The sequence below is a fragment of the Sinohyriopsis cumingii genome, chromosome 12, assembly GCF_028554795.1.
Source record: "Sinohyriopsis cumingii isolate HCF-2022 chromosome 12, ASM2855479v2, whole genome shotgun sequence".
Taxonomy (NCBI): domain Eukaryota; kingdom Metazoa; phylum Mollusca; class Bivalvia; order Unionida; family Unionidae; genus Sinohyriopsis; species Sinohyriopsis cumingii.
In genome coordinates, this window is record NC_142972.1 from 62,149,719 (window position 1) to 62,164,029 (window position 14,311).

General features: G+C 35.7%; 1 protein-coding gene across 1 annotated transcript in view; it reads left to right on the forward strand.

Annotated features, from left to right (window-relative positions):
- LOC149786576 (uncharacterized) overlaps nt 1–8,070 on the forward strand; it is a 17,964-nt gene extending 9,894 nt beyond the window's left edge. Inside the window, exon 4 of the mRNA XM_089978219.1 lies at nt 7,241–8,070. Coding sequence (XP_089834345.1) covers nt 7,241–7,379 — 139 coding nt within the window. The 3' untranslated portion in view covers nt 7,380–8,070. The remainder of the gene's footprint in view (nt 1–7,240) is intronic.
- Nucleotides 8,071–14,311: the final 6,241 nt, after the last annotated feature.

A 14,311-nucleotide genomic window follows, 5' to 3' on the forward strand; every position in this document is an offset into this window, starting at 1 on the left:
CGAATACAACAGTCCTTTTTCTCGACTTCACTATCTGGCTTTAATCCAATCGTGCTTGTTGTTTCATTGTTTAATGCTTCGATGACTAATGGAAGTCGATTTGATTAATGGATGGGGTGTTGGCGGATTTAACCTGTTGTGTACCATCACTTTTTGTCCGAGATTGCTGCACTATGAAACTTCCCTAATAATTCCTGCTAGGACTGATGACCGAATAACCATTCTGCAAGTGTGCGATTAAATCGTTCATCAATGGCCTGAAAAGAATATATATTAATATGACCTGCACGAACTTGCACATGGTCTTCTGATAACAGCGCAGCAACACATCTGAGAAATTCTTTACTAGGATTCACTTGTAATATGTAACGATAAGTTATTTCATGGTATTGATGCGCACTGCCTTGCAAATGTTTATTGGACATGTTGTGCCGCTCTCCACTCGTAGTGTAAATTTTGAAATGTTGGCTTGGATCACTCAGGACCCTTATGGTTTTCCTCACCATTGTTAAGACTGTAACCTGCGGTCGCGATGGAAAATATCGCGCGGGTTCAGACACAAACGTGAACGCTAAAAATAATTTAAGAACCAATACAATTACATAAGATGTACGACAGTGTGAAGAGCGGCGCGGAAAAGGTACTCGTAAACACCAGGAATTAATTCGTATCAGTGGAACAAGTGGCAATTCAAAGGTAAAAAAAGAAGAACCGGGTAAAATTTGTAAAAAAGCTAAACGCACCAAGACTATAAAAGAAGCCACAAGAGCAACTGGTAAGGTTATTACAAACTCGCCAGAGGTGATGGCTGAATCAAAGATTCGTGCTCATTGAACGTTTTGAAGGTATCATTATTGTATAGTACTACGACACCGATATTGAATTCTGAGGCGATTTGCGCAGGGTTAGTTCGATGATCATAATCTCATCAACGAGATCAGACTTCAGTGTACCCATTTTGCACCTATTGCTGCTGGTACATCACGCATGACTCAAACCTGAGACTACATTAGCGTCGCTGTGAGTTTGTAACAGTTGGCCTATAGCCGTTTGGTGTTCTTGACGCGAATAGAGCATTTGTGGTTTGAAAAGATCGTGGAATATCTTAAATATGGTTGAACGTTCGACAGGTGCGTATGATATTACTTCAATCAGTGAAGAATGTCCGTGTTAACCGTTAAAGATTGTATTGTTTCTAATATGAGCCCAAACTAATCTCCGTTAGCATAACTGATTCTCGGTAATATCCGGTTCACATTAGCTAAAATATTCTCTCGGTGTATGGGCTTAATATCAGGAACATTATTAATAGAAGAAGTAAATATGTTTATTTAAGTCTAGGTTTAGGAATTTCCTAAGTGAATTATATATAGTCCAGTTTTTTTCTCCGGTTCTGTTTTGTATTTTGTAAACATCAGGATGGTTCTGGAAGGTTATCGTTCCATTAGGTACTTGTTCTCTATTTTAGAAAATGCTAATTGCGACCTGAGGTCAAGTGGATATCTATATAATCTTATAACTGTTGGGAATTTTTCAATTTTGTTTTAGAGCGAGCACTTGAAATTGTAGTATATGCTGTGTCCAGTATTTCATTTCACGATTTTGCAGATTTGGATGGAAAAATTGGGCGAGCCTGTCTTGTTGGAGCGATGCAAATGAGATTTTCAATATTATTCATTCCCGGCCGGTGAACCCAATCAATTGAAAAAATAATTATAAGTGCAGGACAAGTATAAGTTCTCTCTTCCATATGAAGCATTCTCGAGAGGAAAAAGTGTAAAGAATGATGCTGTTGATACCGGTTATCCTACCAACACCAAATTTGGCTTTGGTAACAACGGAATTATGGCATTATTCAAAGTGCAAGTTATCCCATCGATGAAAAGGAAACCGAATCAATTCTTTACAACGTTGATATTTCCACAACAAATGTTGGTCTGGCTAGATACAGCGATGATTATGCGAGCACAGATGGCTCAAGTATGATGCTTATCAAAGATACATTTGATAATGATGAATCTGAATCGTATACAATTAGTCGATATCAAACTCATGCTTGCAACACTGATTCAGATCTACAAGCTGTAATTGTAGCCCCTAACGTCACTTTTAAGAAAGAATCTGCTGAACGTTAAGAACAACTTCGTGGAGCTTCATTAGAATGTTCGTATGCAAGTCACAGGTATGTTGCTGATGGTCTAATGAGGTTCCTTGATGCGCCTGTGGGCAACATACACATGCATTGAAAGTGTTACAAAGTTAAGCAATAACACATATCGCGAGATGTGTGTGATTTGGATTGTTGATGTAGCTTTAAGAATGTTCGGGTCATATCGTTACTATATCTGCAGTTTGGCAGTTGATAGCGATGTCCAGTACTGGGGCATCCTTCCGCAGCCATGTAGCATCATATCCCAGCCAGTCGCTTATCCTGACACCAGGTCGATCAATCATAGCAGGAACCTCATAATGCCGAGCGCCAAGCGAATCATATCAGAGCACCATCATTGTAAGTCTTTGGTACAGGGTTCAAACCTACGACCTCCCGTATCTGAGGCGGACGATCTAACCGATAGAACACTGGAGTTGTCCCTCTCATGAAGTAAAGATCAGACTTGGTAAAAATCAGCTGCGAAAAATAACAAACGCAATAAAAAAAAAAACAATTGCATGGTCATATTGAAACATTCTGCAACAGAATTGGCTGGAATTGCCCAAACACACATTGCTCAGCTTTAAGCAGCCAAACACAATATCACCAAAGTGATATTAAAATTCCGAATCACGGGTAATGCTAATACAAAATACGTAAAATAAAATATTCCATTCCTTTCAGCGGCTCTAGTAGTTGCAAATGAAGCGGTGTTATGGGCTGTTGATCCGGCACGGCTCTAAAAATGGAGGATGAAGGTTGCACACGAATAAGAAAAGGAAAATGCCCTCATTTACGAGGAACAGGTCGTTGAATACCATCATGAAGATGTCTTTGAATACCCGGTATAGCATGCAGAAAATGACTAATCTTAAATTTCGCACGAAGGCAAAATCAGACAAGTGTTTTCGTGTCGTCTTTAGGCGTAATGAACATACATAGTGTCGCGCACACGTGAAACCGGCAATTTCAACCTGGCTTTGACAACAAGAATAGGCTCTGGTTGTATGTTTTATGTGGTGACACCTCATCATCGTTTGTATTTTGACTTGTATGGACTTGCACAAGTAGTTGAAGTTTTCGATTATTTAACGAAGAACGATAAACTTGAACGACAGACTCGTTTACCACTATTTTATTCAGTATTTTATATTGGATGGACAAATATACGGTTATGTTCTTGCTAAAGTGTTGCATGCGCTGGTGGGAACCAAAGTTTCCTTACAACCAACACCTCAAATACTTCACGATTTCACCTTAAGTACGCTTAATATTATACAAACTGTATATAAACATGTACTCTGTTATATAACCCGACGGCTCGTTGGTTAAGTGGACCTGAGTAGGTTTGCCAGGAAGGCGGATTTGACTGAGTTTGCTAGTCGTTTTGTTGGGTATTTTAAGCAGGTGAGCTTGTGATTTTTGAAGATAAATCTAGTAAACATTCACAATATTGTTAAGTTGAAATGCGTTGTCGCAAAGAACCTGACTGAGTTCAAATATACATGGGGAAATCAGAGAGTATGGTGTATCAATAACTTCTATCAAAGATGAAACTAATGTTGCAAGAAAACAATAAGTGGATAAACAAATTGCTAATGTGGTATCTGCATGACGTGTATTAAAGTCTTTGGGTGTTTTTCAATTAAATTAAACAGTAAAGGAGATATCAAAATTGCAGACATATCAAATGGGCTACTTGTGTTCAGTTCTGTCCGGAATCGCTTTGATATTCTTAAATATCACTTTTTAACGGTGCTCGAGTATGGTTGTATTATCCATTTTAGTTTAGTGGCAAGTGTGGTACATTAAATATAATGATAAATACTGTTATGGGGGTAGGTTGGGGTGAGCAATCAGTAAAGATTAGTACTAACGACGATATTATTAAAATAGTTATTATATTAAACATTGTTAATATTTACAAAGTCAGTGTCTTTTTTCAGTGGTGATGAAATTCAGTTCGAGGGACTCAACATCTTTCCAAGTAGGGGCGCTTAACCGTTTTTAGCATTGTTGTTACAGCTTAGATTTATCATTACACATACGTCATGATTTCCTTTGAGGTTGCAGAATGTTGAATGACCTAACGAAGGATCTTAACATCGATCGCGATTTTGTTACATGTGTCGAGGAACATCTCCTTCAACACGGTGTTACCAGACCCTCATTAAAGGTCACATAAAAAGCAACAGTTGTGACACCCTGATTTGCCACTACAAACTCTAGGGTGACTTGCTGCTGAACTCACCCTGGTTACGTTTAACAATGACTGTGTTTCACCAAGATTGACTCAATTGAAACAAAAAAGATCTGGAATGTTATTCAGCAAGGACTCGCATATCCGTTTAACCGTTAATGGGCGACGAAGAGGAAGATCATTTAATACACTAGGCGCAGTTTTAATCGGTATATGGAATGAAAATGGTTCTAGAACGAATAGTAGTTAAAGATTAAAATTTTCTTCAGACAGAGGCTGTCTATAATTGTATGACAGCTGTAATATTCAGAACGTGTAATCGGATAGAAGTGCCGACGCTTATTACGCCTGGGCATGATCATTTCCGACCATTCCTGCAATTGTACTACTCGATTGTATTATTAATAGAAGAACGATAATGGATCCCAAAAGTTACCGACGTAAAAATAATCGAAGAGGAGCAACAGCTGCAAAATGAAATCACCAATAAAAGCGCGTTGATTATAAAATACAAACTAGCGTGTTTGGTTTCATGTTTTATTTGTGCTCTTGCCGCTGCAACAACTGTTGGCCTTGGTGTGACTGGAATGGCAACCACGAGACAATCATAGGTGCACCAATCGGAATTATTGTCGTGGTTATCGATAATAATCTGTGTCTATTGTAATGCTAGCACATATGCTCATATGTGGCTTGATTGCCAAAAAGTTTTAAAATCATGGGGAATGGAGGCTGTGATGTATACCAGGAAACAAAAGGCACGAAGTACCAAAATGGCATAATGTCATTTCCCCAGCAATTCATGACATTGATCATTGACAGTCATTGACAGTTATTTGTTGAATTCAACATAACTACTTTTGACATGATTTGACTTTCTCTAGGCTAATAAATGTTACAAATCTTGCGGATATAATCTCTGTTTTAAGTTGTTCACGTTGCTTACGTTATATATTAAAAGCTGTGTTTAATAATGGCAAAGTTTGCTTTTCTCTGTTTCGTGTGAAAGACGAGTTAAGTGATTAGTTCATATAGTTGCAACATATTCAAGAGTGATTATTTGACTTGCTTTCACAGGTTCAAAATCAGAACAACTTCGTTATAATTGAAAGCCCATTTTTCTATTTAACTGCGAATTTTCCTCTATATCATTAAAATTTAAAACTGTCGTCGGCTTCAAAATTGAGACTTGTGTTTATTCAGAGAATTAAAAGTTTGTCTCTACTTTCCACAGCGATTCTGCAGCATACATATGTGACGTCCCCACATTTTAAACGTTTGCATGAAAGAGAAGTACGATTTAAAATAAAGTGTTACTTGTCTCCTACTTGAAGTAAAGGAAGTAACAAATCATTACTTTAACTGCAACCTTTCCTATTTCAAAGGAGTTTTCGTCAGTAGTGTCCTATGTTGATTGATGAACTAGAGTTTCAAATCCCCCCAATTCATTAAAGAGTACAAGTTTCTAATTAATTACTGCTCTTTGTATTTTAACATCACTCTAGTTTCACAATCGTTGCTTCTTTACAGTAATTATTATTCTCAACATATTGTTTATTTTTTCTTATATCTCTGACTTATATTCTTTCTATGCCTACATCGTCTATGTGGAGGTCATAGTTTTGACGTCCATGGAAGACGTTGCAGCATCAGACGGATTTGTTGATGTCTACACGAGAATAGACAGTGCTACGTGTTGGACTAAGTTAATGTTGCTTAGCTTAAGATTTGATATTCATTTCACTCCATCATTTTCTATGTTATTTCTATTAAATAAATGTCTCCCAGATTATCGGTTTATTTGTTCTCCATAGGCAGTTTATTTTGTAAACTTATTGCTCCTTTCTTTTGCTCTGTCATACGTTCTGGTTTTCTCCGCTTGTCGGACGTGATTATAAAAATCACCAAAGTTGAATCGATTTGATTCGATTTGAAATTTATTTTTTCTGCTGCGTTTAGGTATCATGAAGAATGGAGTATTTTGAGAACTTTCTAACCTTACTTTCTAACCCATGTTCTAAGTTACTATAAATGGTTTTCAATGGATTGTTTGTATCGCTGTTAATTTGAATTCATATTATTCTATGATCAAAGTCGATTCTTTTCTCAGCTGGTTTTTTATATATGTTCTTCCTCAAAATTAATTAAGTCCTGTTCCCGTTTACGATCCAATGCTTATAAACATTGTTAACGTATCAACTTTTATGAAATTTATATGACGAATTGTTTCACGAAAGAGAAAATGTCAACCAATAAATTTGATCAAAATCAAAATATTTGTGTCTAAAAGTTATTGTACCTCAAAAATTGCTATAAACGTCCAATACTTACGTCCAGTATTGGAGAATAGTTTCCACTCATCAACCAACACTGCATTACATAAAGGCAATGACATGCACCAGGTATGAGCTAACAGCTATTGATGGTTACATGATTATGTCGAATTTGGTATTTTGAGAAACTGAGAAACTGACGTTTTGTTGAAGGAATTGAGAAATGCACTCTCACCACTCCACCCACCCATGCAAACGCGGAGAAGTGAGGGTGGGGGAATGAGTCACTATCTTTCTGGTCAGATACGAGAATGCAGCATCAGTCGGCATCGTCATTATGATTGGCGTCACCTAAGCGTTACCAAAATTATCAAATCCTATCCTATAAATATAGATTGAAAATAATTGAAACAAAGACAGTGACAACAATATCAAAAGCCGACCAAATTAATTTTTACTTCATATGGTTATCTCAAATAACAGATTCTTTGTAGTAATCATTATAGAAGTCGAGTGTACACAAATTATTGTTTAGAAGTTGCAGGGTCCCAGGAGCAAAGAGAGGTATTGTAGATGATTGGTGTATTGACATGCATTATTATCATTATTTTGCAGAGTAACAACATTGGCCAACGAAACAACTCTGCCTGGACTTGAGATTACTTGCAACGAATCATGTGTTGATATAGGATTTGGTGTATACTCTGTGACCGGCGGAAGGGGTTTCAACATTTCATTCAGGACCCAGGAGTAGTTACCAAGGAATTCTGACTCATCGACTGTAAAACTGAGTTTCAGAACTTTGAATCCCATTTAATCTTCCTCAGATAATAAAAGCGAGACATATCACAATTTCTACATATTCTATAAAATAAGTATGCCACTAGTTTTTCTCACAGAACATTGAAAATTATTACGTCACAGCATGGTAGACTTTCCCTTTAATTGTTGATAATGTTACCTAATATGGACAATATTACAACAATCTTTAGATGAAAGCATAAATAAATTGAAGAGCTGTCATGGATTTCATAGCTTAAATCATTGTATGCTCTGCACTACTTTTGATATATTAAGTTTTATTATCTTTACAAGCTAACGTAACTATATATATAATATGTGGTAAACTTGTTGCTACAGCATTCATCAACTGCAGTTTAATTTTGAATCGTTGGCTTCGGATTCCATTTTTACGAACATCTTGTCTTTCTAAAAATGTTGATACTATCAGATGATAAATAAAAGACGATTAGGATGAATACCTTTCTGCACAGTTTCTTGGGTAAATACATACATTAATTACATTGGTCGCAGCATAGAATCATTGCCAGGTATTATAGATGATAAAATTCTTTGCAAATGCAAGCAGACTAACGAACATAACAATATCTACGGTAACAGAAATGTATTTGCTATTTGTGAACATACTTAATAAACTTAGTAAAAATAACTGCGTTTGATGATAAAATGCTAAATACTTCATATTGTCTCTCCTCCCCCTCTCTTTATCACTTACATGGTCGTGTTCAGTCATATTTTCAGGTTTTTTGTCAGCTTTGTTTTCTTAATCGGCACTATATTTTCTGAAATGCTTTCGTCTAATACGTCTTCTTTCTCAGAGGATATGTTCTGGTCTCCATATATTTCCTTCTGTTTGTTTACATTCAACCTATTTCTATGTATTCTGATCTTATACCTTGCAACGCGAATGTTCCTTTGTTTCTTATCGCGTTCATTGTCAAAAGTCCAGTTCTTTTAGACCTTAATTTATCCATTCTGTGTTTCTTGTTTTGAACTGTGTAATAACATTTTGTCGCCAAAAATGAAGACCTCACTCTTTATCTTTGCATTATGGTATTTCTTCTTTTTTGCATGTTCAGACTTGATCTTAACCTGAACAAGTTTCCTTGGAGTATGACACCTGCATGAAGGTATCATATATTCGCTTAAACACCAAAACGTCCTACTCGCTCTCAGATACTGTAGATATATCAAGTTCAATTAGCAAGCGCGCCTGTATGCCATAAACGAGGAAAAACGACATTTTCTTTTCGATGCATTATTGGCCGTTCTGTAGGAAAATATAATAGGTGGATGTAACATATCTTATAAAAACAAAATCTCATGGTGGTAATAAACCAGGACAGGAACGAATACAGAAAGTGCACGATGAACTTGATAAACTAGCGGAAACAATACAATAGTCTTACAAAAATTCGCAGAATAAGAGCCGATTTTGCTAAGCGTCGTAGATTGCGTGAGTTAGGTATGGACGATCCTAATACAAACGTTTTCTGATGTCGCATATTATCATGATGATGCCAATCTACTTGCGACGGCGTACCTTATACTGGTAGATACTTTTACAAACAACGAATATAAAATCATTCTTCTGGTCAGATAAACGATGCATTAATAGCAAAATCTGATATTGAGTCTTGCAGCGATGCCGATCTAGATCTTTTCTATCAAACACTTAGTGATATAACAAGTATTAGTAATATTATCAAGCCTGCTGATTATGATATATTCGATTATTATCTGACCAGAAAGATAAACGTGGACGTCTATCTTTTGCAACAGCATATGAAATACTTGCACAATATCTGGTACTTAATAATTTTAGCATAGGAGATTTACGTTTTGTATTAGGTTATATTAATTACACAAAAGATCTTTATCAGGATAGCGTGAATGATATCAGTGATATACCAAAGAATTTTGATCCTGCTCTTAATCTGATTCATAATATTTTTATGATGATGTCAGTTATGGAAATACATCATCTAACGTATATAACGCATATCAAATTTTATTGCTGATCCTGTTAATAGCAAATTTCATCCTCAACTGGATAAAGCTTCGGCTGCTGACAAAACCTTTACTTTTGATCAATATAATTACTGAACCAGGCTCAAAATGACGAAAAGGAACATAATTAAGTTCAATCACATATTATCTAGTATCTCAGCGAACGAAAGGCATGAGCTGATGAAATAATAAAATGATTGTCATTGAAAAACTTAAAATGTATTACTCGGTCATACTCGCCAGAAAATATTCCAGCGAATTAATAGGTGCGCTAAACTACATTCCAGTTATACTAACAACAGCTAGAATAACATTAGCGGTTGAAAGAGCAAATCCACTAATGTTGATAGCATCAGGAACAGGTATAGTATTATCAGCAATAAACGAAAGAATCGAGCACAAATAAGAGAATAAAAATACTTCGTGTCAAATATCAATAGCTACCTACAACAAGATACTTAATCGGTTTCAAGCTTATCTAACAGGGAAACGTCCATTACGTTGGATCTGATATAAGAAATGAGATTCAACGATGGTTTGCTCGTTGATATGATAAAGAACAGAGTATTGAAACACGAGAAACGATACTCTGTACATTTTATGTGAAATATGAAATATGAAAGATATTGCAGCAGCGGACACTAAGTTAAAGATGAAAATAATTCTCTTCCGATTTAAACATATGACGTTTATGCTCAACGATGAGAACTATTTTACATATTATAAAAATAGAAACAAGATAAAGTTGTGTCTTGTTTGTGAAGATGATTCAGAATATTTTCATAAAATAACTTTGGTCTCAAACTAGCGTTCTGGTGTTGTTGATAATCTTTACAAATCGATATCCCAGGATCAATTTACTAAGATCACAGTTGATGAGCTAAAATGATGTTATGTAGATAAGAAAATAGTCTCAAATGGAAATGTTATTAAGACGCTGTAACCTGGTTATCCTATCAGTGGCACAATGAACTTGTACCTGTTCTAGCATGCTGATGAAAGTTATATAATAGCAGAAGCTGAGACGTTAAAAATATCTCGACAAGTTACTGTGTAAACCTTTTGTGTGAATATCAAAAAGAAATCATTACCGATTTCATGCGAAACCACAGCAGTGTTATGTAAGGGGATTGTTTCTGGGCAAACGCTATTATGTGTGATGACGGCGATGATTTTCCATGACGGCCCCATATCGTAATCGATAATGAGATCGATTTTGTTGCGTCAACAAATTTGTTTTCAGATATGTTTTTATAAACCCTGGCGGGGTGTGGGGGGTTTGGGATGGTGGAGAATGATAGAGTAATAAAGGTGTTGTCGTCCAAGTATAAAAATAGGGTTCGGTTAAGACACCCCTTTATATAAGACTACTCGTGTAGCGTGCCAAGCAGTGTGCTAATTGAAATGCATGCTCACTCTTGGGTCAGATAAATCGTTGTCGCACAGTCGTCACCAGCAAATGAAGATGTTGTAACGTTATGATCTGCAGGATCAATAGTCTGAGTCACCCTTTTATTGCATACAAATAACTTACATGAATCGGAAGCATTCTTAATATCGCTCTGACTTTATAAAAAATTGGCATGAATCTTAAACAAAACAAAATTTTGAGCAACAGGGATGGCGAACAGACCACTTGCGTGAAAGTCCATTTATGAAGAAAAAACTTATTACGAAGTAAAGGTAAAAATACAAGCGTAATAACGTCAAACCCAAGCTTACAAGAAAAATCCGGGAGTGTATCTAATTTGCTTAGCTCATATTGTTACTTTGTCTTTGTCGTTCTTGTTTTTCAAATTGTTATGCTCGTTGCTTTTTTAATCTTTCGGACACTCATTCGGAATCAAGGAATGTATTTGAAAAGGTTATAGATGAAGCAAAAGAATGAATGAAAAAATACCACGAGTCAAAAATGATTCTAATAAGAGTTAGACAGAGCTAGTCGACTTATAAAGATTCTGATGAGAAATCTAAAAATAATGACAAACTAATGTCTTTCTTAACCAAAGATTTAATCAAGACCTATGCGATATCGCGACCGACGATCATGCACATTTATTGTTATAACTCCGTGTGAGGTACCTTGTTCTTTTGAAAAGACACTTTTGGACTTAATCATGTCCACATCCCCTGAAAACCAGATTTAGTGAATGTTTAGCAGAGTATGTGTATCAACTTCATTGAACACAATTAAACTATTACAGTTATCTCTAATTACTTTAGGTATTTGTGTACATCACTGGTAACATAAATCACGTCTGTGTTTTTAGCCTACCTCGAGGAAATATCCGATAATGGAATTGATTGGTTGTCCAGCATTACATCATGGTATACTACGAGATTATTAATAAATCTATCGAGGTCATCTACATATGGCGCGTCATCATTGAGAAAATTATTAATATCATTACCATCCTCGTCAAACAACTTTGCATTTTCATTACATTTTTTAAGCAGATCGTAGAATCTCTGATCATCCATAGACGGTGCCACAAAATATAACGTATCCCACTTGATCCATATCATTATCAAATTAAGCAGATATTGTGTTTTACCAGTTCCGGATGGACCTATTATTATCATTCTTATGGAATTCGGCAATGCTGAAATGTTTTACTGGGTCTTGTTTTCGTGCTGCTGAAAAATCAATGACATCCGTGTTGTACAAATATAATATATGACAGAGATTAACGGTAATAATAACTAAAATTAAAAAGCGTGCACTTGCAGGTAAATGTGTAAAATGTGGTACAAAAAGATATAAATTTATGTGACTGTCACAGTCAGTGCACAAAGTGTCTGCTGGTGATATTGCTGATTCGTTAGGAAAATTACCAAGATCTCCATGGGCTAAGTATCCAGGAGAAAAACATCTTCCTGGATATAATTATTGTTGTCCTAAAACTCAAATTGATATCCGCATTGACGAGCGTAATCAATCAAGACCTGGAGAGTATCCAATAGACATTTTGCAGATGTGAAGTTGATTGACGTGTTAAATTCTATAAAAAATTAAGTCTGTAATAGAAAAACTTGCTAGCTTCTTAGTAAAATATGCGATGAAAGGTAAACTAGTATTATGTGCTATAATTAATCAACTGATTATTATTATCATAATGGAGTCGATTTATTATAGTCCAAGAGGATATTGGAGGGGTAGAACTGCTTTTAGTCAACTTTCTGATGCAACAAATGTTACACGACAGGCAATATTACAAATTTGCTACCACCACCTAGATAGATTCAATATGCTGAAATTGAAGTTCATCAAACATATATTTTATTTTTACCAGAATATACCATTAAAATTGGTAGACGTTAATCACGTACATACAAATGCACATTGACTGTCGTTAGCGTTGCAAGTAGGAATAAATAAGCAAAACCACTATCAACTAAAAAAATTATTGGAAGTTGTATCTGAGTTTGAACGAATTTATCAACGAGGACTTCTGCGATTGCCACAGTTGCTACGTGTTGATCCTGGCAAGGAATGTCTTAGTGCAGTATCATCTCTGATGAAAAAACAACGTGAAAATCAGACGAGAACATACCGCAATTAATCGCGATCAGGCAATTGGTGAACGATTTCACCGAACACTTGCTGAGCGGTTATTTGGATATCAGTATGCGAAGGGAGTAATTAAAAAACACAATTAATCTCGTGAATGGGTTGCAAGACTGCCAAGTGTGATTGCTGCATTGAATAATGAAATTACATGTGCGATTTCTATGAAGCCTACCAATCCAATCACCAAATAACATATATCAATACCACGATATGATTTTTCAATACAACCAGTACTAAGTAATGTGACTATGAGGTATTTATCGGAACCTGGTGAACTTGAAATTGGTAAAGAAAGAACCACCGATTACATTTGGATTATTACAACACATTCATTTTTCAGCGTGCTAAGATCCACGGGTAGACCTGCAATCTACAGATTAGATTAAACTATTCCTCAACGTGGTTTTTACGCGAACAATAAGTCATTTCTGAAGTCACACAATTACCACCGCGTTCACTTTTGTATACTAGCACCTCGACATCGATTACATTCAAGACAGGTCAGCATCATATTTTCGCGTGTGTGACCAAAATTAATATTACTTCTGTCTACGGTAAATTGTCATGTATTATTATTGGAATACTGCCACAACTTTACTGTGTTACAGCTTCGACAATAATTATGTTGCTGTTGTGTCATCCTCATGATAAATTCAACATTGAGATTAAAGTCACGTTTATGTGTTTCACATTATTTAGAACTTACTATTTCTTTTCTTACTAATTCATTGTCAATAACAGTATCGCTATTACCAGCAATTTCTGTAAAGTCTATATTAACCCTTCGCAGCTAAGCCATTGTTCTTACTCGAGACACTGAGAGACGTGATAAGTATGAGATTCAACTCCTCTTTCGTGCATTTCTCTTGCGAGTCTATGTGAAGGTGTTAAACAATCATATCAACATAGTTTGAAGAACTCTGACGAAATAACTCAATCTCACGTATTGGTTTATAAAATCCTCCCGGTCCAATGTTAAATAATGGATTAAAAGTAAAATTTAAAATCCTTATAAACAACTCGAGCTTCCCTATTCTGCTGTGGGACTTAATGCAATTAACATATCAAATCTATGCAAAGATCTTGATATTAAATATTCGATAACTTTAACTTTCTGAGTGCTTATGATGAAACCTATTTATAAGCATAGATGCATCATGTATGACAGATTCCGAGTCAGGAGATATGTTCAGCAAAGAATATTCCAAATTGAAGTCTCTTTCTTGAGTTACAACTAGAATATGTTCTGAATATATTCAATTTACTACAATACATCTTTTATTATCAACCAATCCTGGTCAGAC